We start from the raw sequence: 24,009 nt of genomic DNA, 5'->3' as shown, positions 1-24,009 counted from the left end.
ACATTATTTAAGTACGAACTCGTTAGTCTAACTAGTCATTCGTTCACGATGTCGTGTCATCGCGCATTGTAAAAGTCATCTTTTTCCTGTGAACCGTTTTGGATCTTACCCGGAATTGAATGACGTTGTGTCCGGCCAAGATTTAAAAGTTTCAGAGGAGACGATTCACCTGCGAGTGTGACGCCTATGCGTTTTATCTGCGAACAATTTATATCTCGTTTTGTAATTGAGTACGTCCGTTCCGGTTGGTAAATTCGAATGCATCAAACGCATCTCGCTGCAAGTGACTTTTGCCTTTGACTTGATTGTCCGACAGTCAATCACACCAAATTCGACACACACGGAATTCCCGCCAGCCTTGGAGAACCTTGAAAAGTCCGCAAAATAAAAAGTCGATTACGGATATACTCCCGACTATGAAACCAACCACTAACCTAGCCGACGCGCTTCATTTCCAAATAAAACATTCCCATGGTTGAACGTATTAAAGGCACAGATTCGAACGTTCAATTATTCAGGGCTAGTAATTTCAAAGGCCGTTCGAATAAATTGGGAACGCGTTCTATAAAATTACACGCATAATAGGCGTGTTGAAATATCAAACATCACAAATCAATTCTAAATCAGGTACGAATTCTCGTTTCTTTAATCCAATATTTACTGTAAACAAATGGAAAGAAAGGGAAGGAACGAAAGAGATTTGCAGCGAATACATCGATCTTTCATTTTGAATAGTAACTTTCATTCGATTGTTAATGGATGATCGATTGAATTTTCAGTTCGCGTAAAACGAAAGCAACAATAGCGATACAATTCCTAATTATTTGTCCGATTTGGCAAATGTCTCCCTTTCAGAGTTCTTCGCGCACGCGCTCTCGTTTGGATTATCCAGCGATCGTTCGATTTGATCCTATTATCATCATTGACGATAAGCCGCGTTAAGAGGATTTCAGACCGCGTTATTACGCGTGTGGGCGTCCATTTTCATTGAACATTCACGTCGAAAAACTTCTTTAAGCGTAATAAAAGATATCGTTGTACAGTACGCTTCATCCAAGTTCGTACGTACATTCTTATTTGGATCTCACAGATTGAAAACGTTAGGAGAACGTAAGTACGATCGTTTTTACCGGATTACATTTATTTGTATTCGCATGTGTGTGCGTGTGCGCGTCGCGCCGTCTACCATAGAACGCCATAAGTATCCATTCGCGCAAGTTTACCGCCTTCGCTTGGAGAGGTGAAAAGGAGGCCTCGTGAATATGGGTTCGATTCGACATTCGTCGAGAGGCAGCAATCGATGATTCATCGACACTTTGAGCTGTGATCCGCGGGAAATACTGCGCTGTTATTGGCTTCGATACTACGTATCTAGGATCGTTTTGATTAAAGATCGAAAATATAATATGTAAGTAGTAAATTTAGAATACGATTGTAAAATCAATCGTATAATCATTTGTCAATAAATTAGCAAGTAAATGCGATCGTTGAACACGCTGCCTGTCACAGTATACAGAAAGATATGATAACATTACTATGCATTGATAATCTGTGGTATTTTTACGCTACAAGTGTTCATTGTTGAAGATTAAAATCTACTTTCAGTTCCTTTTTATACTGTGATATCTTAAAATTTTTAATACATTGTCGACTGACCAGAGAGAACTCTTCTTTCCGAAATACATACGTACGTTACGATTACTGGCATTTTCATTTCCCCGATTTTGCCTCACGTTCTTTCCTTCTGGCATGGACTTATGGTTTTAAATTTAATCCAAAGCAAAATACGATGTTTGTAATTATTTTATAAAAATTCTGAAACGAACGAGTATACACATAAAATGCCTTGCTCGGTGATCCTTTGACTACAATTATAAAATTTCAATCCGCAGTCACAGTCGGCAATGTTTTAACAAACAAAAATATAACATAATCAGTTTCCTTTTCTTTTTTTATTTTATTCTTTGACTTTCTCCATAATAATCGTTCGTATCTAAATGCTGCATGACTGTGAGCTAAAATAAATCGAATAAGCGTAAAAATTCGGCAAATCCGCTTGAATTTTTCTTTCCATCCAATTCCGACGAGGCGGTAAAGCGGTACGCTACGCGTTACTAACGCTGCATGCATAAATGCGGTTGCGAAAGACTGTGAAGTTGTACGAGGGTTGTTTCGATTCGAGACACTACAGCAGTAACGTTCCGCTGTTACGTTAATTAACACTTTCGCTGCGATATACGAGTCGCTGGTGGTTCGTACATTAGTCTTACCGTAATTGTTCACTTTCAATGATAATTCGCTCTACCTGAATACGCAGTGTGATTTATTGCTTAAGATAGTTTCAAATGTGGTAGGAATAACTCGACGCTACAAAAATTTCTTACTGCACAAATCGAAAGACAGATGCATCTCCTGAATAATTAAACGAACTGGATCAAGAAATGTATTCGTAACGAACGTGTTAAAACAAAGTGGCGAACAAAAGTTAACATGACAACCGCTAAACATTAGTACGTAAGAACGCGTATTCTATAACCACGGTGAACAAAGTGGAACTGTAAAAAGGCAAAGCTGGCAGTTCAAACGAGGAGGTGGTAAAAAGATTGTAAGAAATTTTGTCGCTGATAAAAACAAAACACTCGTTACTTGTCTTAATAAATTTTAACGCTTCTCTATAAATCAATAAATATGCAATTTTTGTTCACCGGTATACGTATACGCATAAATACACACGAAGATCTCATCCTGTCAAACAGAAACCGTGTACGAAATTGTCTTTGCTTTTCCTTTTCTTTTTCCGTTTCCTTTCTCTTTTTTTTTTTTTTTTTGTGTTTTTGTTTATAAACGTTCCTTTCCAAATGTAAAGGTCAAAGTTTCAGGATCGAGTTGGCCCTCTCCTCATTTCCAAGCAAACTTCTTTGCGTAGCTTTGTAAATAACGAATCTTAGATAAGAGAAACGTTGCATTATCACTCTAGGTGCGTATAATTCCGCAAAATTAATTCCTTAATTTCTTTACTGCCAAATAATAAGTGGTTGAAACGCTACAATCGAACGTTGTACAACTCTGTCGACGAAATCGATAGCCTGAGGTAATATTTGATAGCAATATATGTATCTACCGTTCGTTGGTGGAGCCTGAAACGTGAATATATCAATGGGGTTGTGTGGGTGTGAATATGAGTGTAGTGTTCGGGGTGCATACGCGTGTATGTACACGTATGTACGTGCGATGTTTGTATGTAAAAAAAAAAAATTAGGCGGACGTTCGTGTATTCTACAACGGTCTACACTCATGTGATCTGGATATCAGCGAGTTAATATCATCTTTGTCAATAATCGTTGGATTATAATTTTCAAGTTTCGTATTCGTAATTATGATTTGTTAAACTTTGCTTTGTTCTCAACGTCGACATTGTCTTTAGCGAAATTTTATTTAACGCCACTTATTTACGTATACATTCGTATCTTCAAATTTTCTCACTCGTTTCGATCATCGCTGAAATTACGTAGAAGAAATTCACGCGTGCCTATTTTCCCAACACGAATGTTCGCCGAGATCGAATCTGCACCATTTTTTGCGCACTTCTGTACAATATTTTTCCGCGATTTTTGCCGCACGAATCGTACTGTGACAGAGAGACGCAGGCAAAGAAGAGATTAATAAACTGAATGATGCGTTTCGATAAACTATCGCTATCTTTTTCTAAATCTTTGACAAGCTGCAACAATCGCGCGCAATTTTTTTAGGCGTCAATTGTGGAGGGATGAGTTTGAAAAAAAAACATATAAAAAGGAAGATGGAACGATAGCAAGAAAAAAAACGAACAATTGTTACTTGCTGTAACTTTTTGTGTAACGCGAAACATTGCCAATTATAGTTTATAATAATTTAATCCAATGTGTACTAGGCGGGTTCGAAGTTGTTTATCATTTTACTGTGTTTCTCGGTCATTGTAAAATGACTCTACGAGTCCGCCCGTGTTCAAGAGATGATATATATGTATATACATATGTATTTACGTATGTATATATGTATAATATACATATATATATATATATCGTCAAATAATAATAATACGTTCAACAGAATACGTTCAACTGTACATGTTTATTAAAGTACCTGAATGGAAACCACCACCTTGTGTTTTCTCTTCGTCTTATAAAGGGCAGAACATGTTCTCACCGCATGTAAATAATACCAGCACACGTACTTTTCAGACTCTACCCTTTTTCTCACTTGTGTACATGTTTGTGTATATGTGACTGGTTTACCGTCACTTCCTTTATCTCCGGTTTCTACACCCAAATGCACTTTTCCATGCGTATACACCCGACAGGTAAACGTTCCCTCCACCCTTGTGCTTTTGTCGTTTCACTGCTTCCACATATCCGGAAGCCTGCCGTGTCGAGTATTTATCACAATACCGAGCTAATTCTTTTTTCGAAAAAGGAAACGCGAGCTCGATGTGAGAAACATCGGATAAAAGGGGCGGATTATTACTTGAAATCCACGACTCGTATCTGGCGACGATATCGTTTCCCGGTTTCCTGCATTATCGTAGATGATAAATTGTTACCGATCGGTGGTCGATACGCGACTTACGAATCGTTCTTTTTTCTTTTTGCTGTCCGAGCAAGTTATACAATTCCAATTCGGGTAATTTTAAAAGAGATAATGGTCCGACGGAAATTTTCGACGTCGATCATACACCGTTTCTCTGTTTTATTTGTTTTCGCAGCAATTGTCGTGGATACGCGGAACAAAATAACACGATGGGAAGGACTGATTCGGACGGAATACATTGATCGGCGTACCCCGTGAGAAAATGCATTACTTGGCTATCGCTACTTGGATATCGATCTTGTATCTACATCACGCGATACGTTAATCCAGGTATCGTGGTGCAGGTTTCGTATTTCTGTATCTAAGTAAACAATTTTTTACAGTCGAAGGTTCTTATACGCTATTAAGTTAATCCAAACAAGATTAAATTTGATAATGCTATTTTGCTGAATTTTCGAGAGAAATTGCAAATTTTCTAATTTGTGACATAATCGGAACAGCCTACCGTGCCAACAATTCTGCAAAGCCAATTTCTACTCGGCGGATTAAATGTTTTTATTTATACACATTCCGGATAGCATGGCATTCCCGATCGTTTCTTTTTCTTTCTCTATGTACAAGGCCGCTAGTAGATATTTAAGTATACCGTACAAGCTACATTCATTCATTTCGACAAATTATTTATGCGATTCGCGCAAAATTTATGATGCGCTAGATCTATCCAAGGCCAGAAGCTGTTATTTAAAGGAACCGCCTGTAATTCTCGAACGAATTACTCGAAGATTATACGAAATCTCGTGTTTGACACAGACAACGAAATCGAGCTTCTGAGTGCTTCGCTTTCTGGTATTTTAAAGGACCGGAATATTCGAGTTCTCGAGTGCCAAGATACCCGGGTAAGTCAAACGCTCGAGTGTCGACTTTCAAATTTCAAGTACGCGAACACTCGAAATTTTGATTTCCTGAATTCTCAAGTATCAAGGTATTCAAGTAATAGAAGTGGTCGAACAATTGCAAATTTAAACATAATTTATACGTATATTTATAAGTCGAAACAGGAAATATCATGGAGATCGATGAAATCACATGTGGAAGAGAGAACACAACACAGGTATATCTCTGAATGGAATGGATGGGAGACATCTGACAATGAGAAACTCGAGAGAAGTTTTCACTTTGTCCCCCGTCGGATTTTCTCTGTAACGAGCGCATTGAACCAGACATTAGCCAATGAAGTGAACGATTTCACGTAGTATTTAAAATCCGAAAGCAGAATTCATTAAATTTCTCCTTAATTGTTTCATTAGAGACGAGGTAATTCTCTGCCGCGACCAAAGAGAACTTTACGGAAGCTGTTTTACAATTTAAAACTTTCGAAGACCGTCTTTTATCCGACGCAATGTTGTCCACCCCTGGATATCATCGGATATTAAAATATTCTATTTTCCTGAGCCAATCTGTAAAAGTATACTTTTGCAACGAAAATACAAAATATATGATATTAAAATTAAACAGCTCAAAAACTAGACATCAAAGACAGAAGAAAGAAGAATATATTTTGCGTCGATGATTGTAACGAAATATTATTGAAAACTTAGAATGACTGTATGCAACAAGCGGAAAACAACTGGTCTGTCAAATAGTATATCAATAACCGATAACGGTGCATCTGGATTTTTTAAATATCAGGGATGGGGCAGTGCTGCGTGTCTAGGTCAACAAAGTTTCAAGATCCGACCCACTTTCAACATTGTAACTTCTCCTGCTCGTGTTTCTTTCTTTTTTACTTGCTTAATTAAACCTGAATCGTGCGACACCGGCATCGACTAAATCGTTAACAAGCCAGGGTTCCGCAGTCGCGTCTTTTCAATACGCGATAGAGCTTCATTCGGGCAAAAATGAATGCTTTTCCGGCGTTGATAAGCTGATGTTTGGAAGTAATACCGCCGATAATCGTTTCGACAATAGCGTCTTTTACTGACAAAAACGATAGAAACCGTCATATGTTATCGTTGATTATGCGTCTTTATCTACATATTCGGTTCCGTGCATAAAAAAAAAAGAGGAAAAGGAGCGTGGGTGGGGGGCGCTCTCCGAAATGAAGAGGTGGGGATGTAAGTAGTGACGCAGAGCTGTTCTCCACTCGTCCACGCATTTAATTTACTATACGGACACCCTATTAAGACCTTTAGAACACAATTCAGAATGGCGATTTTGAGAAGGTATTTATTAAAAAATTATCGAGATTGGGGGTAACCGTTTCTTTGTAAATGTCTATCTTCCTTTAATTTGTATTGATTAATAAAATAACAGTTAGCTAAAGCAACTTTTATCATTCCATTTTACTTTTTTATGCAAACGAATATGCAGATAAAGATGCATAATTAACGATAACGGCGAAACTATAGAAGGATCGTAGAATGACCGATTACTTACTATCGTGTACGCTGCACACGCTTGCTAATGTGTACGTTGCCACAGACGCACAACTATAGGCAGAATTCAATAATGCAGTAGCGGTAGTTTGCCGCGAATATTTTGGAAACTAAACGAGGTCAGTCTTTATATAGAAAAAATTGGTTGGCGAGTTGATGGAAAAACGTTGAGCTTCGTAACATATCCAAAAATCTTTTTAACAGTTTCAGCGCGATAACGTGGGTATAATAATTGTCAGCGAAAGATAATGTCGGTAAAATGGCTGTTGATGAAACGATTTTCGGTTATTTAAGATTTTATACCATAGGCTGACTTTCTTGTAATTTCTTTGAAATATTTTAATATATTATTGATAATATAATATAATATTTAGTATATTATCTATACATGATTGATTGGTCAGAAAGCCTAGCCTTACCGAAATGGAGATATTCATCTTCAAAGTTAAAAGTTTTAACATGTAGCTGCTATAGTAAGCCGCTGCGAAATTGATTTTTTCATTAATCATGGAAAAGCCATTCTCACGAAGTTGTTAAAATGTTAAATATCGGTAATTTCAGCGTTCTACTTGCGGTATACGTTATAACATAAAGTTAACGTTCTGTTCATTTTTGAACTGTTTGTTAGCGTACGTAATGCGAATTCTCAACTAATTAGCGATTAGTCAGGATGCAACTGATCGGTTGATATCGCGAACCGTGAACGCTATTAACGCTCAAGATGGAGGTAGATTAAAGATGCAGAGTAATGTGATGTTTAGTGTATTTATTTCCACTGTTTGGTATAACACGAAGAGTATGACTGTATGATGAACTGTTTGAAGACTTGTTTTACACTCCCTGAAGAAGCCTTGCCTGGTATTTATGTACTAACTCCGCGTACTAACTCGCGCTACAAATACCTTAAAAGTAACTAGTAATCAGTTTACTCTTACCACTATCCTTATTAGAAATTTTTCCAAATTTCCCAATAATCAGTTCGCCTCTGGAACAAACTGATAATTTCCATATCTCCACTTTACGCGTATATTACCTAGTTTTGCGAAATAAAAATTAGTTCTGTTATCTTGGCCAACGAAAGTGATCGTCGTCTAGATCGCTAAGCTTCGTAAGATAAAATGTGACATCATTCGTATTTGTGATATCTAGAGATCAATCAATCGTGCAATCTCACTGTCGTCATCATATTATACGGAAACGTAAAGGGTAAGAACGATACCGGAACAATTCTTTTTCCAACATGAGATTATCTTTAGATTCCAGGAGCTCTATCACGTGACATTCCTATCTTGTATTATGGCGAAAGTACGACGATGCACTTGGGACGCGAAGTTGAAAAATATAAAGTTCTTTAACGCTGAAATTACCAACCTGTTATATCGTATAATAGATACAATAAATTATATCTCGTTAGAAGTCAACATTAATTTTGCTAAAATCGCCTGTATCTGTATTTTGAAATTGAAAAAATACGAAATTTAAAACAGACCTTTCCTGCTAATTTGATAATCGAGGTAAAGCGACCTAGCATACGCTGGAACATAGGTATTGCACTGCACGCATCGACTGCTAGGTTTTATGATGCAGGTTAGTGTAAACTCGCATCGACGTATCGATTTGGAAATGGCTTACATCGATGCGTAAATCGATATACCATCCTAGCTGATGCGCAAGGCTAAATTCTTTTTACGCAATTTCGTGAAATCTAGGAATCGATGTGCACAACATGTTTCAGTGTGTGTAGGTCGTTTTAGAATATGATAATAAACTTTTTTGTCAAACTTTCTCAAGCTCGATGAATTTAAACGCTTTAAAATGTTCCAGAACTTCGTATCCTGCAATTCTACCTCCTCGTCCATGGTCAAAGGTCTAAATTATCGCCTAAATTGCAAATTTTATTAATAACTAGCTTCTTGTGTATCTTTGATTTCGATCCTACGTAAGTAACTTGCATACGTCGTACATATAGCGACTCGCAAAACTATTCGGAAGCTTATCAGAGATTTTTTTCTATGAGTATATTACGTGCAATATACAAAATTTGTTAAAATTTCGTTTGCACTGTAACGAGACACGACTATCGTGATTATACTAATAAAATTTGAAATCAATTTGAAAACATATATAAAAGTTACAAGACGTTTATTGCAAATATACTCTTAGTAAAACATTAATATATGCTACAAATAATATCTAGTCTTGAGCATACAATTAGTGCTAAAAATGATCTCAATACATACTGTGACTTATTAATATATTCAATAATAGGCTGTACAAGTACTTCGGTAATTTTTGTGAGGGGTATGCTTCAAATAAATGTCTTCTAACTTCTACATACATACACGTATATGTTTTCAGATCCGTTTCTTTAACAATAGCTCTATCTCGTTACAGTGCTAATGGGATTTCAAAATATTTTATATAATACATGCATAAAAATTTTCTAGGAGCGTTCGAATATTCTCGTATACTGCTATACATACGTACGGATATACGTATATATATAATAACCGAATATGCAAATTACCGAACATTTAACAATTTTAATATCCGCAATTCACTGGTAACGAACGTAAGCATATAAAAGGTTAGGATGTAAAGTTATTCGGAGAATTTCGATTGTGTTGCATAAATATTTCATAAGAAAACTTTTCTTCAGGAATTTAACAATATTCGTTAGAATTTTTTTAGTAATAAAATTGAAATAATGGATTATAATACGAAGGGCTGTTTCTCTTTTTTTTCTTTCGACTTTGTGTAATGTAATTACGGTGTATTAAGTAATGCATCGTGATGAACAATAAAGTATACGCAAAAGGAGAAAACCCAAATACATAGATACACATCGTTGACATTGGCAAACGGAAAACAAGATCGGTAATTTCCCCGTTCCTTCCGTCGCGTAACCTCGTTGCAACAGCGTTGTAATTTTGATCGTTAGGTAATGACTGATCTCTGACAAAACGAGGAAATATGACTCTGAATACATAGAATGTAATTAAAATCTTGCAATAGCACTGCAAATAAGGAGAAAATTAAAGTCAGAAAATATCAGGAATTTAAGATAATCGGAAAGTCATTACATAAGAAAAATGAAAGTCGTTAAAAGAGTTTATTTTCTTATACAATGTTTGTAGAAGAGAATCCTTTCCATCTTTCCCTTGTCGAAAATCGTAATAAATCGCGATAATTTTTCTCAATATCGGTTTATAAATTAAATTATAGTTCATTTCACAAGGAGTTATGCGGTTACATTTTAAAATAGCATTTCTAGTGTCCAATGTAAAAATATCGCAAAATTCTATTTTTAGTAGTTACCTGCATAGGCGTGCAGGGGAAGGGAGAATGGTTATCTAATTATAAGAAAATATCCTGTAAACATAGGAGAATACGAGAGGCTATCTCGTTGTTTCAAGGTGTAACCATCCTGTTGATGTAAAGGTTTCGTTATCGTGTAAAAACGTTTGACAAAATACATCATCATACGGTTCGTGACGTTGTTTGCCAAAGAGTGATAATAAAATCACATTGGAAAATTGTGCTAGGATCATCATGACGATTATTAGGATTAATCCTCCTATTAATGCGCTGCACTAAAAAGCAGTACTTGTTAAATAATATTGCTACTTTTTTGTAATTCAAAAGATAAATATAGCTATTTGTAAATGAGATTTTTACCATCACATCGATCATTCTTTAATTCCAAAATAAACACATACATTGACACAGCTAAAATAAATCTTCGTTTAATACTAAATGTCATATATTAAATAAGAATTATTACTGGTACTACGTATTTATTTTTCGTAAATTTTAGAAATTTGTGTATTCCATAAGACCGATTGCCGAAAAATGTGATTATTTAATTAAACAAAAGTATCACATATGTGAATAGATAGCTTTTATGGGAATAATATACACTTAAGATATTAAAATTTGTGTGTACAATCATTTTGATATATGTGTAAAACGCGATTAGCAACTTTGTCAATTAGTATTTGTCATAAGAGCGATTTTGATCTGACAAATACCTTCGAATCTTCACTCGATAGATGGCAGCACTTACCTAATAATAGCTACGGATTCATAAATGAAGTATGTACCGTTTAAAGTCAAATATTAACAGTTATAATTTATAAATATCATTTTTAATCATTATCGTGTACTTAACGAGATATGTAAGAAATTTATAAGAAATGAAAAAATAAGAAATTTAATAAATTAAGGAAATATATTTGGATGATTTTGTTCATACATACACAAAAATATGTTGCATACGAAATCAACGTTTCTCATTTGGAATGTCAAAAAATAAAAAAAAATGGATCAAATGAATTACATCTTTGCGATTCATTAAAAATGCCTTATTTGTAAATCATTGGTATAAACGATAAAATTAAAATTTTTAATAGTATGAAGTTCGCATAAGGTTTAGAGTAGTGTAATGATTTCACGTCGTCCGCGCACGAACGTTTAGCGCGATTACACGGCAAGTTGTCAAGGGTAAAAATACTGCAGTACTGCTGCAAAATTTTTAGTAGAAGTGACAACACGTATCAGTGATGTACTCATTCTTATTAGTCATATTGTCGTTCTGAACGAAGGAAAGACGTTGACCTCTAGCATATCCTTCCTCTTTATTTTTTTCTCTTTCCTTGCGTTTGCTTAAAAAACTTCTTGATCCAACGCCAACAGTTGCTTGCCAATTCAATCCTTGATACTTCCCTTCATACGCAAGTATAATTATAGCTATTTGCACTGATATTCCTCTAATCATATTTATGATTCTCATTTTTTATTCACGTTATATGTAAAATGTACATAATGTTTTTATATGTCATTTGTAAATTGTTAAAATATACATATATACATAAGCTTAAATGTCATTGTACTAATACTTACTTTCATGAGTTACGAGTATGATACCTTTCTTTATCAACCCTCAAGGATAGAGTCATCAATTTTCAATCATATTTTTGCATAGATTTTATATTGAAAATTGAATAGAATATTTGAAAAGGTGAATTTCTAATCAATCCAAATTTTTAATTAAATTATTAAATTAAATGTACTGAATCTATTAAATTTCAGATGTATTGTGATAATTAAAATATGTGGCAAAACCATTTGGAGACACAAACAAGATACCTACATATATGTACACATGTATATTGAGCTACCTAAAGAGAATACGATGTTCGTGCTGCTATCTATGCTGAGGATCGTGTTTTAATAAAGTTGAGCAAATTCAGAAACATAAATATAACTCGCGTAATGTAGAATGTAGATCAATCGTTAAGAGATAAAGTTTGATCATTACAGATCCAAGAATACATAACCTCATTCAAATATCAAACAAATTGTAAAAGAATTAGTGTTTACCTTGTCAATAAAACATAAAGATATTTGTTCGTAACGACGTATTTTAATTTTGATCGCATGGAAGTTTTCGTCAACTTTAACGTATTACGCGATCTTAAATTAATTAAGCCAGAAAGTACAGTGTCTGTAAATAAAAGGTAGCTATGATCTGTCCAAGCAGCATCCTAGCACATTTAGCGAAATTCTTCGTGACAGTTGCTTGCATGAGAACTTTCAGTAATAAGTATGATAAAACAAGCACCTGGTCATTTCATGCCTTTCAAATTCTACTTTCACACTCCATACTGGGATTACTCAGGTTTGGTAAGAATGTATCTTCTAATAATTGCCTATATTTTGCATCTTGATATTTGCCTAGTATATTTTTAAAGCAGTGTTATCTGTACAGGGCCCCCTAAAAGTACGTCTTATATGTTAGTGGGGGTCATGCAGAGGATTAGTTGGTATGAAACTACATAAGGGTATTGTACTTAATTTTTAAGTGTAAAGCTCCAAAAGAAGAAACATTACTCTCAGTTTATCATTTTATCAAAATTTCAACTTTGTTGGAACAGGTGGGAAATAATAACATAATTCAATGCACTTGTTTTTAAGCAAAATGTAAAACATAAAGAGTGATCCCAAAAAATGTCATCCTATAATAGATACATAGTATCCTATAATATATCCTTTTAGTTGCCACATAGTTTGCATAAGTATGTATATAGTTGAACATTATGAGAATTAGTATGATAGATAGATAATAACTTTATTTATGTTTTGCATGCTTATAATTTCTTAATTTTGCTTATTACAGTATTATAAATACTGCGTTTTTAGCGTATTATAAATAGCGTTGCTTTTCTATATTTATTACTTACATAATAATGAAATTCAATTATGTACTATAGCTTTCATCCTGATATTATATAAATTTTTGTAACAATTTAAAGAAGTATAAATAATATGGATAAAATTTAAACTTTTTCTCACTTATAACAAACTTTTATTCTCTAATTCAAATAGTGATTATCAATTAGTTTTGGTTTGAAATATACGATATTATTTAAATATTAATTGTTTCATAGAAATTTCATGAAGTAGAAAATGAAATAGATAATGAAATTTTTATTTTTGTTAAGAGCTAAAAGTATCCATTAATTACATTATTTCTCACAAGTTCCAACTGTGCATTTACTTTTATATCTATAACAAAATTATTGATTATTCATTTATATATCATATTCAAAAATTAAAAATTGTTACTTTTTACATCTTTTTTGTGTTTTCCTCTAAACTTCTGGAAACTGATATGAACGTAGGTAAACAGTCAGAAAAATTGACTTTTTCATAATAGTTCTAAGAACATTAGATCTAGAGAAACATTTACAACTTCGATGTTTAAAAACAACTAGTTCACGCTATAAAACATAGTGAATAGTAGCATTCATAATATGTATGTGTGGTATAGAGCATATTATCTTTAGCAATATTGTTTCCAGGAGCTCCATTTTTTACATCAGCAACCAGTGTAGCAAAGTATTTAAGAATCTTCTACAATTGGTACTCTATGATCGTTGATGTTATATCAATGGCATTATTCACTGCTGGTATCTTACAAGGATATAGGATTACTGAGAGAGTTTGGCTCACAATATTTTCTTTGAGCATTTTGCCAATATTTTTTCATCTACAACCAAGGCGAAAAGAAAACCAAATACGAAGGCATCAGTTGTTCTTGAATGTAACTATTACTCTCCAATTGCTAATGATTATGTTGGTTGGTTTGAGAAATAGTAATTACAATGTTATTAGTTTAATCATCTCCTATATATTCGAAAGATTTTTTATTGATGAATTTTGTTATTATTATGATATTCCAAGTACTGATTTGACCCAATATTCTCTTTGTTTTGTAGAAATTTTCATGGTTTTCACTTTAAATGAAGTATAAATAATACATTTTATTGAATGTATAATATTACTTTTTGTATTATATATATATATATATATATATATATATGTCTGAAAATAAATAAACATTTATATCTACCTCTTTTGGATTCATAAATATTGTGCGATGCGGTAAATTCCCTAGAATTACAAAATATCCCTAAGCGAATGAATGTAGAGCGGGGAGCGGAAAATATGGTACTTTGAGGCCGCATTGATGATTGGTTGTAATCACATAAGCGCAATCGACAATAAAAACAAAAATTAAATTGATATTTGAATTTTGAATTTCATACAATTTTGCGGATTTATGCTCAAATCAATGCTCCCCGAAAATATATATAGGCTCCCCTTGCCTATAGTAGAAGTTTATGATCGTGGTATATGAATATTGTAAAGTTACTAGTATTAATAAAGTATATGTAAATTTGTAATGTAAATAACAAATTTCATTCTTGAATAAAATATTTTGAAAGACATATGGTTTGTTTAAAATTCTTTAAATTTTATACATTCTCAAAAAATGTTAATAAAATGCCGATATACACAATGCTTCTCCTTTCATACGTCACATCCGTCAGACATTTTAATTTGTAGCCTATCTATATTTAATATAGATTCTATGATAATACTTAAATTCCTATAATACAGTGGAAAGTTAATTTTCGGTTGATTCTGCAAATCTTTGCTACAATGCTGTTGTTGAGAATTCAAGTCTTCGAATTCGAGAATTCGAAATCAATGATGTAACGCGTGTTTTAGTAATTATTAAATAAATTAATGCAGTAAATGCGGATATTGATGAACGCAGATACTCAGACGAACTAGGTCAGTGAATCGTGTTGTAGTGAATTGTGGTATTTTCGCTTGATTTTTCTTTACCATATGAATTGTTCGGATTTATAATGATAATTATTTTGCTTACAAATGACAGAAGGAACGAACGTGCAAGCAAATTAATCGTAACAGGATAAAACGAAGCAAGAGTTTACGCAGCTGTTACCAAACTGAAATGCAAATGCGCGTCTCTGCCATATTTTGGCAGGATAACGAATAAAACGTGCAATAGTTAATCTCAGTCGGCCGTAAATTCCGTGTGCCTTCAGCACTTGTTTTATTCATATTATCGAAAGGGAGATTAATAAAATCGTACCCAATGAAATCAGTCACATCTGTTCCGGAAACAAACTTCCAAGGTATCGGGCGTGACATGGCAGAGCGGCTTGGTCTGGGTCCTGAGATTCGAGAACTCAAACTGGGATCAACTTTTACCAGTAACAGATCAACGGCCTTTCACACTTTGAAATGTTAGTCAGTACATTTTTTTCATTTATAATCTACATATCCATAAATATTTTGACTATAATTTTCTTTCGTGTTTTTACATACTGCAAGAAATATCGGTGGTTAATAATATTGAAAATATAATTGATTTGTAGCTAATAATAGAAACATTAACACGTTTTTTTATTCAGATGATTTTAAACCAGCAAGTGTTGATGTTTCCAAGGTGGCAAGAGTCGATGTTGGAACAAACAACATGATGACAGTTACTGTTCCACATTTAGATGGTGCTGGAATTCCACACACCGTTTTCAAGGGTTCTCAGAAACCTTATCACAAAGAATGTGTTTTGATAATAGATAATGTCACAGGTGAAATTACACTAGAAAAATTAACAGCAAATATTCAAGTGAAGAAAACTCGGTATGTAATTTTTTTACAAGATATTAGGTCATCCAAAAAGTTTCTTTCATTTTATAAGGAAATAATGGCTGCACAACATTTTCCGTTTATATTATTTTATCGAATTACATACGATCCATTTTGTTCTATCAAAATAAAGATCACAATGTTTGACAGATTAGGTTTCATGTTTGTATAAAGATGCATTGTTGTAAAAGACATGTTTATAAAAGAAAGATACTTTTCGGACAAACTAATATATTAGATCATAATGTGTTATATCATCTTTTAGAACAGAACCAAAGTCTCAGATACATTTAGGAGTTTCTGGGGGAAATAGTAGTAATAGACCTATAACTCCAGTAGAAAACAAAAAGAGCCCTACTCACGGTAGGGCAACTGGAAGAACAAAGGTTATAAGTGGGAAAAAAAGGGAACCTAGCGTTCAGTTACATCCAAAACAATATAGTCCTCTTAGAGTATCACCATATCACAGCAAAAGTCCACCTTCTACCTCAACTAATAGGTATAAAACGTTTTTTGATATTTTTAAGTACAAATATAAATATCAACTTTGATGAAAAAAATGAAATTTGTGATGCTTTTTAACACGTTGACTGCCACGACACCCATATTCGGGTGGCGCTTATTTGACTACTTGCAAAGGATCGTCGTAGGTATTTGAAAAGATATTCCAGAGGAAATAATAGAACTGTTGAATTGTTATAAAAGTAATACGAAAATGGTTTATTAAAAAAATTATTTAGAATGTAAAACTTTAAAGCATTCTATACATAACTGAGGTTGGTTGGGACAATTTGGACAATAAATTGTTGTATTCTTCAAATTCTTTTGTGCCTTTCGAAGTCGAAGTCAAGGATTTTTTGTATTTTCAGACAACCCTAATAATTTTACAGCTAATAATTCTCTAAATATTCTAATATTTATATCCTTCCTTGTTGCAATTTTGTAAACCGTCAAAGCGTTTACAACAGAAATTCCCAGAAGGAATTGAATGCCTAGTTTTTGGTACCATTTGATTCCTTTTCTAATTGTGGTGGCATAAGAAACCATTTGTTCGGAATAATCTATACCACACTTTCCTTCATTATATTCAACAACAGCTAGTGGTTTTAATGTTGTGAACAAACGAAACGAAAGATTCTTGAGACCACCACATGAGTGACTCGCATTACTAAAATATCGATGAGAGTACCTAGCAGAGAACGCTTGGTACTGCGGCGCGCGTAGCCTGAAGGAGATTTCATTGAAAACACGCGTGGCAGTCAATGTGTTAAAGAATGTAAAATAAGTTTTTGAAAGCTTGATTATGTAATAATGTCACAGTAATATATTCAGATTTTTTTGTAATCTTACTAAAAACACGGAACTTTAGTTCAGAAATGCAATCTTCAGTGGCACCGTCTACTTTAGCCAGCTTACCAATGATTGGTTCTGATAATGATGACTGCCCTTTAACATCATCTGGGACATTCCCAACTATCAATTCTACTGCACCTTTAAGGTCATCATCCATAACTAATACTCAACCCAATATGAAAGCTTCTGTCATTATAGATAATGATGTAGGTGCTCTGAGTGATAGTACTTCGAGTAGTTCAAGTTCAGATAGTTCAGAAGATAGTGATTCAGACACTGAAGATGTTCCAGCTTCGACAGAACTTAATGGTATGCTTTCAATATGACTATTTTTACAATTTTTCTTTTTGAATATAAGCAAATTTCCTTTTTTGATCTATTTTACATTGTACATATTTCTTTTTAGGAGATTTAAATAGTACAACTCCATCTCCTCCACTTCTTATGCCAAATAATCTCCTAAATGATGATTTACAATTATCAGAATCAGAATCTGAGTGATTAAGGGTAATATATGTTCAAATTATAATATATTTATATCGATAAACGCGTTTCTACCGGAATATTTTCCAAGGACAATAGAAGATTTCCTAAAGGTCTCTCCGTCAAAAAATTCTCTATTTTTACAACGCTTTATTTGCTGTTATATATTGAAGGATAAAAAAAAATAGAAAAATTCAATTGTATTCCATATCACACACAGGATATGTGTCTAGTGAATCTGACAGCATACTCCACATATTCTGTATGTATTACAATAAGTTATGATATATATGAAACAAAAACCTTTTGCTTCTCGTGCAGTAAATATATGAAAAAAATGTAATGAATACAAATGGTAACATATGTACGTTTATTTATAAGGTATTAGGGATTGTACAATTACTACTGACCAGTATTTAGTGTAATTATATGATCTTTACTTTCTTATATAATTTAAAGCTGGAAATCTTGCCAAAATATTTTATGTAATTTTTAGGAAACTGGCTATTTTTTTTCGATTCTATAGTTTTCAATTTGATTATTTGTTTTTTTTAAATAGTTGTAAATATCTAAATGTCATGCATAGCACATCTTATTGATTTTCTCTTACAACCTCTTTATAAATATAAAATTATGTGATGCGTTACGAAAAACAAAAGAATTGAACGCTTGTATTATTTACGAACTTATTTATTTAAATAAAATGTATAAATTTAATAAAGTATTCATTATAATATGAATTTTATTTACATGCATAACATGTAGAACATTTTAATATCCTTTATATCAAACAAAATAGTAGTATTATTTGGTAATACTTCCCTTACAATTTATCTTAGTAAACTATTTTTATAAGTTTCATAGTCTAGTATTAATCTAGCAAGTTGACTACGCCGTCCTAAATGATGATTCTTCGATCGTGTACAGAAATTGCTGATATTATCAGTTGTATCAAAGCAATCAACATTTTTATACCTTACTTTGAGAGCTGGTTCTATTGCGCGTAATATATGTAGGTTACTGAAAGAAACAAACATCTCGTATAAAGAAGTATCGGGAATATTCTGTGAAAGATTTAGCATCGATGAAATATCTCGATCGGAGTGTATTATTGGGATGCTAGCCTCAGTGGTTTTTCTCACTGCAAGAAAATGTAATATATTATATGAAATTAATAATACAAAAATATACATATAAATAGGAAAATATACATACTGGTGTTATAGTCTCTAACATAAAAGGCGATATTATTGAAATTATATTCGTCGTATCTTCCATGATTGCGATTAATATCCGTGTCAACTTGTTTTATATCGTTCATATGAGCTATATCAGGATGGTATTCCATGAAAGGAATTGGACTGAATACTTGGTATTGGTTTATGGTATTCATACGGATCTAAATATTAAATTTTTAATTAATTTGTATATACGAGATTTTTGTTAGTATTAATAATACACATACCCTATTTAAATAATCCAGCCGAAGTTGTATTCCAGTTTCGACGAGAAGTATTAAACTTTCGGGTGAAAATTTTCTTATACATAAATCTGCAATAGCTATGTTCAGCAACTGATTTGTTTCAATGGTCGTTACAATATTCGGTAAGCGTACAGAAAGCCAGGTAATTTTTGACTGTTGTTTCTTATATTTATCAGCCAATGATAGTGCATATTGTTTAATCTCATAGTATATATCTGCCCTTCCTTTAGATGCAGAGTCAAAATTATATAAAAGGACCTACATATAAATAAACAAAGTTAAAAAATACATAAAAGAGATTTTAAAAAATTAGCTCAAAAGAAATATTAACCATCATAAGGAAGGTTTTGTACTTTTTTTCCATACAGTCTATAGCATAGTGCTCCAAAAAGTTCAGCGCATCCCGTTTCTTTGATGGATTTATGGTTAGTATTATATTTATTCTCGTGTTTTCTGTTACGTACGGAACAGGCAAGATCTCAACTTTTCCAAGCGGTTTGCACACTTCAACCCTCTTCCTCAATATTTTACCAGTATTAACATTGGTAAACTCCAAGTCTAATATGTAATTCATTCCTCGAGATGCATCGAACTTTTGATATCCATTCAATAATTTATTAAATTTGAATGTATATTGATAATCAGCGATTATACTAGAAGCTGTAATATTAATCGTTCGATCTATGTCAAATTTAGCATCGGTTTTTAATTCTTGTACAGTTGAAAAATCAGTATTTAGAAATATGTGAGTTTGATTAAAATATGACCATCGTAAAATATCAAAACGACCAATAGCTTTATTTCCTGGTTGATTACCGATTGGCCATGAAACATTGCGTTCTTGTGGAGGCCCTAAAATTGCCATATTTAAAATCGATTTCCGAATATTGGAAATCTTTTCTTGAATTTCCACGGACTTTGTCTAAAATCATTAAAAATTTGTATAAAATGTAGATTACAACCAATTAATTTTTAATACAACACACTCACTGCTGCAAAATAAGTGTTCAATTTGTAGGCAAGAAGGTGGTCATATATTGGATATATTACAAGTGAACTTAGAAATTCTTTATTTCTAACTAATTCCTTCAGATTCATCTCAAATAAAAATGTTGGTTTCAATTTGGTATGCCAAAATTTCTGACCTTGTATGTGATTAGAGCAAGGTGTCGAGGTAGAATGAACAATACATCGTCCAAAATTGACATCATCCGAATCAGAATAAGCATTTTTTACACACCAATCCAAATTGTTCTTTAATTCTTGTATTATTGAATTGCTCAGAAGAATTCCTGAATCTGAAAATTAGAAAAAATTTATTATTAGTGAAATATTAAAGGAAAAAAACTATACATGTGAATAAATGAACAAACAATATTTAAACATGCTAAGTTTACCCAAGGAACAATAAGTTGGAGTGTCTCCAAGAACCCCCACATGAACATTTTGACTTACACTAATCTTGGTAACGAATTTTACTAATTTTTTAACATTGATGTAGCTTACATCTTTGATTAAGAAATAGTAATCATAATTTTCCAAATAATTATCAATTATATATTTCATAGTATGGAATGGTTTCAAAATGCTTCTGGTATCTGTAAATCCAACTATACCAGGAAGAGTAACATTAGGCTTTGTTCCTTCAGGTATAGAAATGAAATATCGTACTTTGTCTACAATGTGTGCAATAGTTTTATTAATTGCTATGTCTCTACTATATAGGTACTGTTGACTTGTTATCACTCCAATGAATAATTTCTCTCTGATTCCAAGTTCTGTAGAATAATATCTTGGACGTACTAATGCTTTAGAAACTTTTTGTGCCTGTTGAGGTTTGCTGTTAATATTTATTTTTGGTTCATATTCGTCCAAGTCATCTTGGTAATTTAAATAATGCATTGAATACTCTGTGTTCCCATTAGAATTATCTACATTAACTGGTATTAACATCATACTGAAACTTAGACCCATGCTAATCCCAATTATTAAATGTATATTTGCCCAACAATGGGTTAAAAATATTTTTAGCACAGGATTCATTTTTTGATAGTGTTTGGTCATATACTATATACATGCAATGAATACATCAACATTTATTGTACAAAAATCATTTTCTTTTATATTACAGATTTTATGTTATATTCAATCTTATGAGCAATCATCCTTTACATTGGAGCATTAAATATAAAAATATAAATTCATTATCTTTAATAACCTGTAAAACAATCTGCAATTATGCAAAGTTTAATAATTTCCTGTTAGTATATTATTCATCAGCCACATCGTTAATTTATTGCAAAAATACTGTGCGTATGTGTTTTTAATTATTTACCTATTATATTTATTAAATAAGATTGACAGAGTACAGGTTTATCATTCATTAAAAATATTCTAATACTTATGTAGTAATTTTTAAATATCACTGGTTTTAATTCGTTTGTTCCTTAATGGTAAATGACATATAATGTGATATGACAATAATTTGAAATTTGAAACATTTATCCTCCATTATATTAAATACCACACATATAATTATTTCTCTAATACATTTACAACAGTGGTTCTCAACAAATTTTGCAATCAATTTCTTCTATAAGAATGTTAAACTAGAGAGGAAATTTATTCTCTGGTCAAACTATGGTTAAAAGATTTCACTAGAGTATGGATAGATAATAGCAAAGAGAAAACGAGAGTGTTTACAATTATAGCCCAATGTTCTCTGAAGGTGAACCTTCACTTTATATATACATATACATATAATATGTACAAGACCTATTTAATTCCATCATAAAAGTTTATGGTGGAACTAAATAGGTTCTTATATATGCTAGTGTGGAAATGAACTGGGCACATTGTAAATTTTGCAGGTTCTTGTATATGCCAGAGTGGAACACCTTCAGTATTTGGCCGTTGGGGGCAGCACTAGTCCGTACACACCCGGAACTATAAGCTCTCATTCTCTCTCTGATAATAAATACCAGTTAGTAGTGGCTATATATCAACATGCTAAATCTTTCATCAATAAGCACTTATACTTTTTTGTTCAATAGATATGTATTATTGAAAAATATTGTAATAAAATTGTACTAGTATTAAATACTGACTGATAAATCAGTACTAAAAGTAAATTTATGTAGAATGTTATTTGTATATTTACATATCTGTATTACAAAATTTATTAATTCTCAAGAGGAAGTTATACAGAAAAATCATTGACGACGTTTATTTATATTTAATTGTATATTTATGAATTGTATTTAAATTAAAAATTATAAAATTTTCTCTAATAATATGAATATGTTAATGAGAAGCATAATCATCTCGTTAAATAAATCACAAGTAATTAAAAAACATGCAAGTGTACAACAGACAATTGTTAACAATTTTCATAACAATAAAATTTTATATAATAAAGATAATCCCGATAGCGACATTACACCTTATCGTTTTAAGGTGCAAATAAAAGAAAAAAAAACTTTTTTGGAAATTATACGTATATATAAAAGGGATGACCATGCTAGAAAAGCACAATTACAATTCATACCAACTGCTTTAAAATATATGGATGAATTTAATGTAAATGAAGACTTAGAATCTTACAAGGCATTATTTGATATATTTCCAAAAGGAAGATACATACCAGAAAATAAATTTCAACATATGATGTATCATTATCCAAAACATCAGGATACAGCTCTATTAATACTTAACAAAATGGAAAGTAATTTTGTAATACCTGATTATGAAATGCAAAAGATGATTAAAGATACTTTTGGTAAAAATGGTTTAGTTATGAAAAAATGTTGTAGCATGTTTTATTGGTTACCAAAATTTTCTCAACTAAACCCTTGGCCACTGCCAACACCTATACCAACAGATGCAAAAGTACTTGCCCAATTTGCAATAGTAAAAATGTCAGGCGTAGATGTACAAGCTAATGCTACTGTATATAGTACAAAGGATGTACCTGATGCAATTGACGATACATGGATTGTATCTACCATGAGTGAATCACAACAAAAACTTCTTGCTGTACAACCAATTGATAAATCATTAACTGTTGAAGGTCCTTTTGCAGTTTGGGTTGATAAATATTATATAGATTATTTTGTATTAAAAGGAGAGACAATAAAAAGGGAGATCATTTATGAAAATTGTGATGGTAAAAGAAAATAAAGAATCTCGTATATTTCATATTAAACAATAAAAGTATTAATTGTTGTTTCATTTTCAGATATAACTAAATTGAAAATTCCATTTTGGGAAAAGCATAACTTTAAAATACCAGTTACTATTCATGAACAAGAAGACGGTGTATATTATGCAATGTGTGCTACAGGTACATCTTCTAAAGATTCCCTATTATCATGGATAAGATGCTTGCAAAAAACAAATCCGATTTTAGAAAAAATACCAGTAACATTTAAATTAAAATCAATTACAAATGAACAATTATACATCAAACAAGATAAAAAACCTGATGTAAAACAAATATCTGAGAATGTGGATGCAACAGAAAAATAGTTTATTAGTTTATGTAAATAAATACCAACTGTAAATAAACATGTTTGTACAATAACAACTATATAATTTTTAATATAAGTTTTCTTCAAAATGTATAATAAAAGATTATGTTTTCTTAAACTTGGCATAGTTTTC

At 32.2% G+C, this 24,009-nt stretch overlaps 4 protein-coding genes across 8 annotated transcripts; 3 read left to right on the top strand and 1 right to left on the bottom strand.

Moving 5' to 3' along the window:
- The first annotated feature begins 11,431 nt into the window (after positions 1 to 11,431).
- On the top strand, positions 11,432 to 14,341 carry LOC117236277. 3 transcript variants are annotated; one of them, XM_033499082.1, is made up of 3 exons: positions 11,432 to 11,504; positions 12,093 to 12,686; positions 13,865 to 14,341. In XM_033499082.1, the coding sequence occupies exons 2-3, from the start codon at positions 12,527 to 12,529 to the stop codon at positions 14,314 to 14,316; spliced, it is 612 nt and encodes a 203-aa protein (XP_033354973.1). In that variant the 5' UTR covers positions 11,432 to 11,504; positions 12,093 to 12,526; the 3' UTR covers positions 14,317 to 14,341. The 3 variants fall into 3 exon arrangements, 2 of the variants coding, with proteins under 2 accessions (XP_033354973.1, XP_033354974.1); XM_033499083.1 differs by lacking the exon at positions 11,432 to 11,504 and adding an exon at positions 12,772 to 12,826 and having other exon boundaries at positions 12,097 to 12,686; positions 13,865 to 14,000; XR_004493828.1 differs by lacking the exon at positions 11,432 to 11,504 and having other exon boundaries at positions 12,544 to 12,937; positions 13,865 to 13,992.
- A 593-nt stretch (positions 14,342 to 14,934) lies between these two features.
- LOC117236276 (ell-associated factor Eaf) lies at positions 14,935 to 18,541 on the top strand. 2 transcript variants are annotated; one of them, XM_033499079.1, is made up of 6 exons: positions 14,935 to 15,143; positions 15,250 to 15,622; positions 15,791 to 16,022; positions 16,294 to 16,527; positions 17,398 to 17,690; positions 17,788 to 18,541. In XM_033499079.1, the coding sequence occupies exons 2-6, from the start codon at positions 15,472 to 15,474 to the stop codon at positions 17,880 to 17,882; spliced, it is 1,005 nt and encodes a 334-aa protein (XP_033354970.1). In that variant the 5' UTR covers positions 14,935 to 15,143; positions 15,250 to 15,471; the 3' UTR covers positions 17,883 to 18,541. The 2 variants fall into 2 exon arrangements, with proteins under 2 accessions (XP_033354970.1, XP_033354971.1); XM_033499080.1 differs by having other exon boundaries at positions 14,935 to 15,162.
- Positions 18,542 to 18,617: 76 nt separating this feature from the next.
- On the bottom strand, positions 18,618 to 22,056 carry LOC117236273 (chondroitin sulfate synthase 2). 2 transcript variants are annotated; one of them, XM_033499076.1, is made up of 6 exons: positions 20,721 to 22,056; positions 20,338 to 20,645; positions 19,679 to 20,269; positions 19,330 to 19,605; positions 19,080 to 19,263; positions 18,618 to 19,005 (listed from the first exon to the last, which is right to left on the bottom strand). In XM_033499076.1, exons 1-6 carry the CDS (start codon positions 21,409 to 21,411, stop codon positions 18,695 to 18,697), a joined length of 2,361 nt encoding a protein of 786 aa, XP_033354967.1. In that variant the 5' UTR covers positions 21,412 to 22,056; the 3' UTR covers positions 18,618 to 18,694. The 2 variants fall into 2 exon arrangements, with proteins under 2 accessions (XP_033354967.1, XP_033354968.1); XM_033499077.1 differs by having other exon boundaries at positions 18,619 to 19,005; positions 20,745 to 22,055.
- Positions 22,057 to 22,311: 255 nt separating this feature from the next.
- On the top strand, positions 22,312 to 24,003 carry LOC117236275 (evolutionarily conserved signaling intermediate in Toll pathway, mitochondrial). The gene is made up of 2 exons (XM_033499078.1): positions 22,312 to 23,512; positions 23,585 to 24,003. Exons 1-2 carry the CDS (start codon positions 22,642 to 22,644, stop codon positions 23,872 to 23,874), a joined length of 1,161 nt encoding a protein of 386 aa, XP_033354969.1. The 5' UTR covers positions 22,312 to 22,641; the 3' UTR covers positions 23,875 to 24,003.
- The last annotated feature ends 6 nt before the right edge of the window (positions 24,004 to 24,009 follow it).

Source organism: Bombus vosnesenskii, unplaced genomic scaffold (assembly GCF_011952255.1).
Source record: "Bombus vosnesenskii isolate JDL3184/JDL3185 unplaced genomic scaffold, Bvos_JDL3184-5_v1.1 scf7180000013348, whole genome shotgun sequence".
Lineage (NCBI taxonomy): Eukaryota > Metazoa > Arthropoda > Insecta > Hymenoptera > Apidae > Bombus > Bombus vosnesenskii.
The sequence above is the reverse complement of the archived record's forward strand: the minus strand, read 5'-3'. Positions and strand labels throughout refer to the sequence as shown.

What these genes read in the sequence shown, in the direction of transcription:
- LOC117236277 (XM_033499082.1), top strand. Translation starts at nt 12,527, where the DNA reads ATGATCTGTCCAAGCAGCATCCTAGCACATTTAGCGAAATTCTTCGTG. An exon ending in ACTGGGATTACTCAGGTTTG is followed by an intron (nt 12,687 to 13,864) that starts GTAAGAATGTAT and finishes TATTGTTTCCAG; the next exon opens with GAGCTCCATTTTTTACATCA.
- LOC117236276 (XM_033499079.1), top strand. Translation starts at nt 15,472, where the DNA reads ATGAAATCAGTCACATCTGTTCCGGAAACAAACTTCCAAGGTATCGGG. An exon ending in ATTCAAGTGAAGAAAACTCG is followed by an intron (nt 16,023 to 16,293) that starts GTATGTAATTTT and finishes ATCATCTTTTAG; the next exon opens with AACAGAACCAAAGTCTCAGA. An exon ending in AGCTTCGACAGAACTTAATG is followed by an intron (nt 17,691 to 17,787) that starts GTATGCTTTCAA and finishes ATTTCTTTTTAG; the next exon opens with GAGATTTAAATAGTACAACT.
- LOC117236273 (XM_033499076.1), bottom strand. Translation starts at nt 21,411, where the DNA reads ATGACCAAACACTATCAAAAAATGAATCCTGTGCTAAAAATATTTTTA. An exon ending in ACTTAGCATGTTTAAATATT is followed by an intron (nt 20,646 to 20,720) that starts GTTTGTTCATTT and finishes TCTAATTTTCAG; the next exon opens with ATTCAGGAATTCTTCTGAGC. An exon ending in ACAAAACCTTCCTTATGATG is followed by an intron (nt 19,606 to 19,678) that starts GTTAATATTTCT and finishes ATTTATATGTAG; the next exon opens with GTCCTTTTATATAATTTTGA.
- LOC117236275 (XM_033499078.1), top strand. Translation starts at nt 22,642, where the DNA reads ATGAATATGTTAATGAGAAGCATAATCATCTCGTTAAATAAATCACAA. An exon ending in CATTTATGAAAATTGTGATG is followed by an intron (nt 23,513 to 23,584) that starts GTAAAAGAAAAT and finishes TTTCATTTTCAG; the next exon opens with ATATAACTAAATTGAAAATT.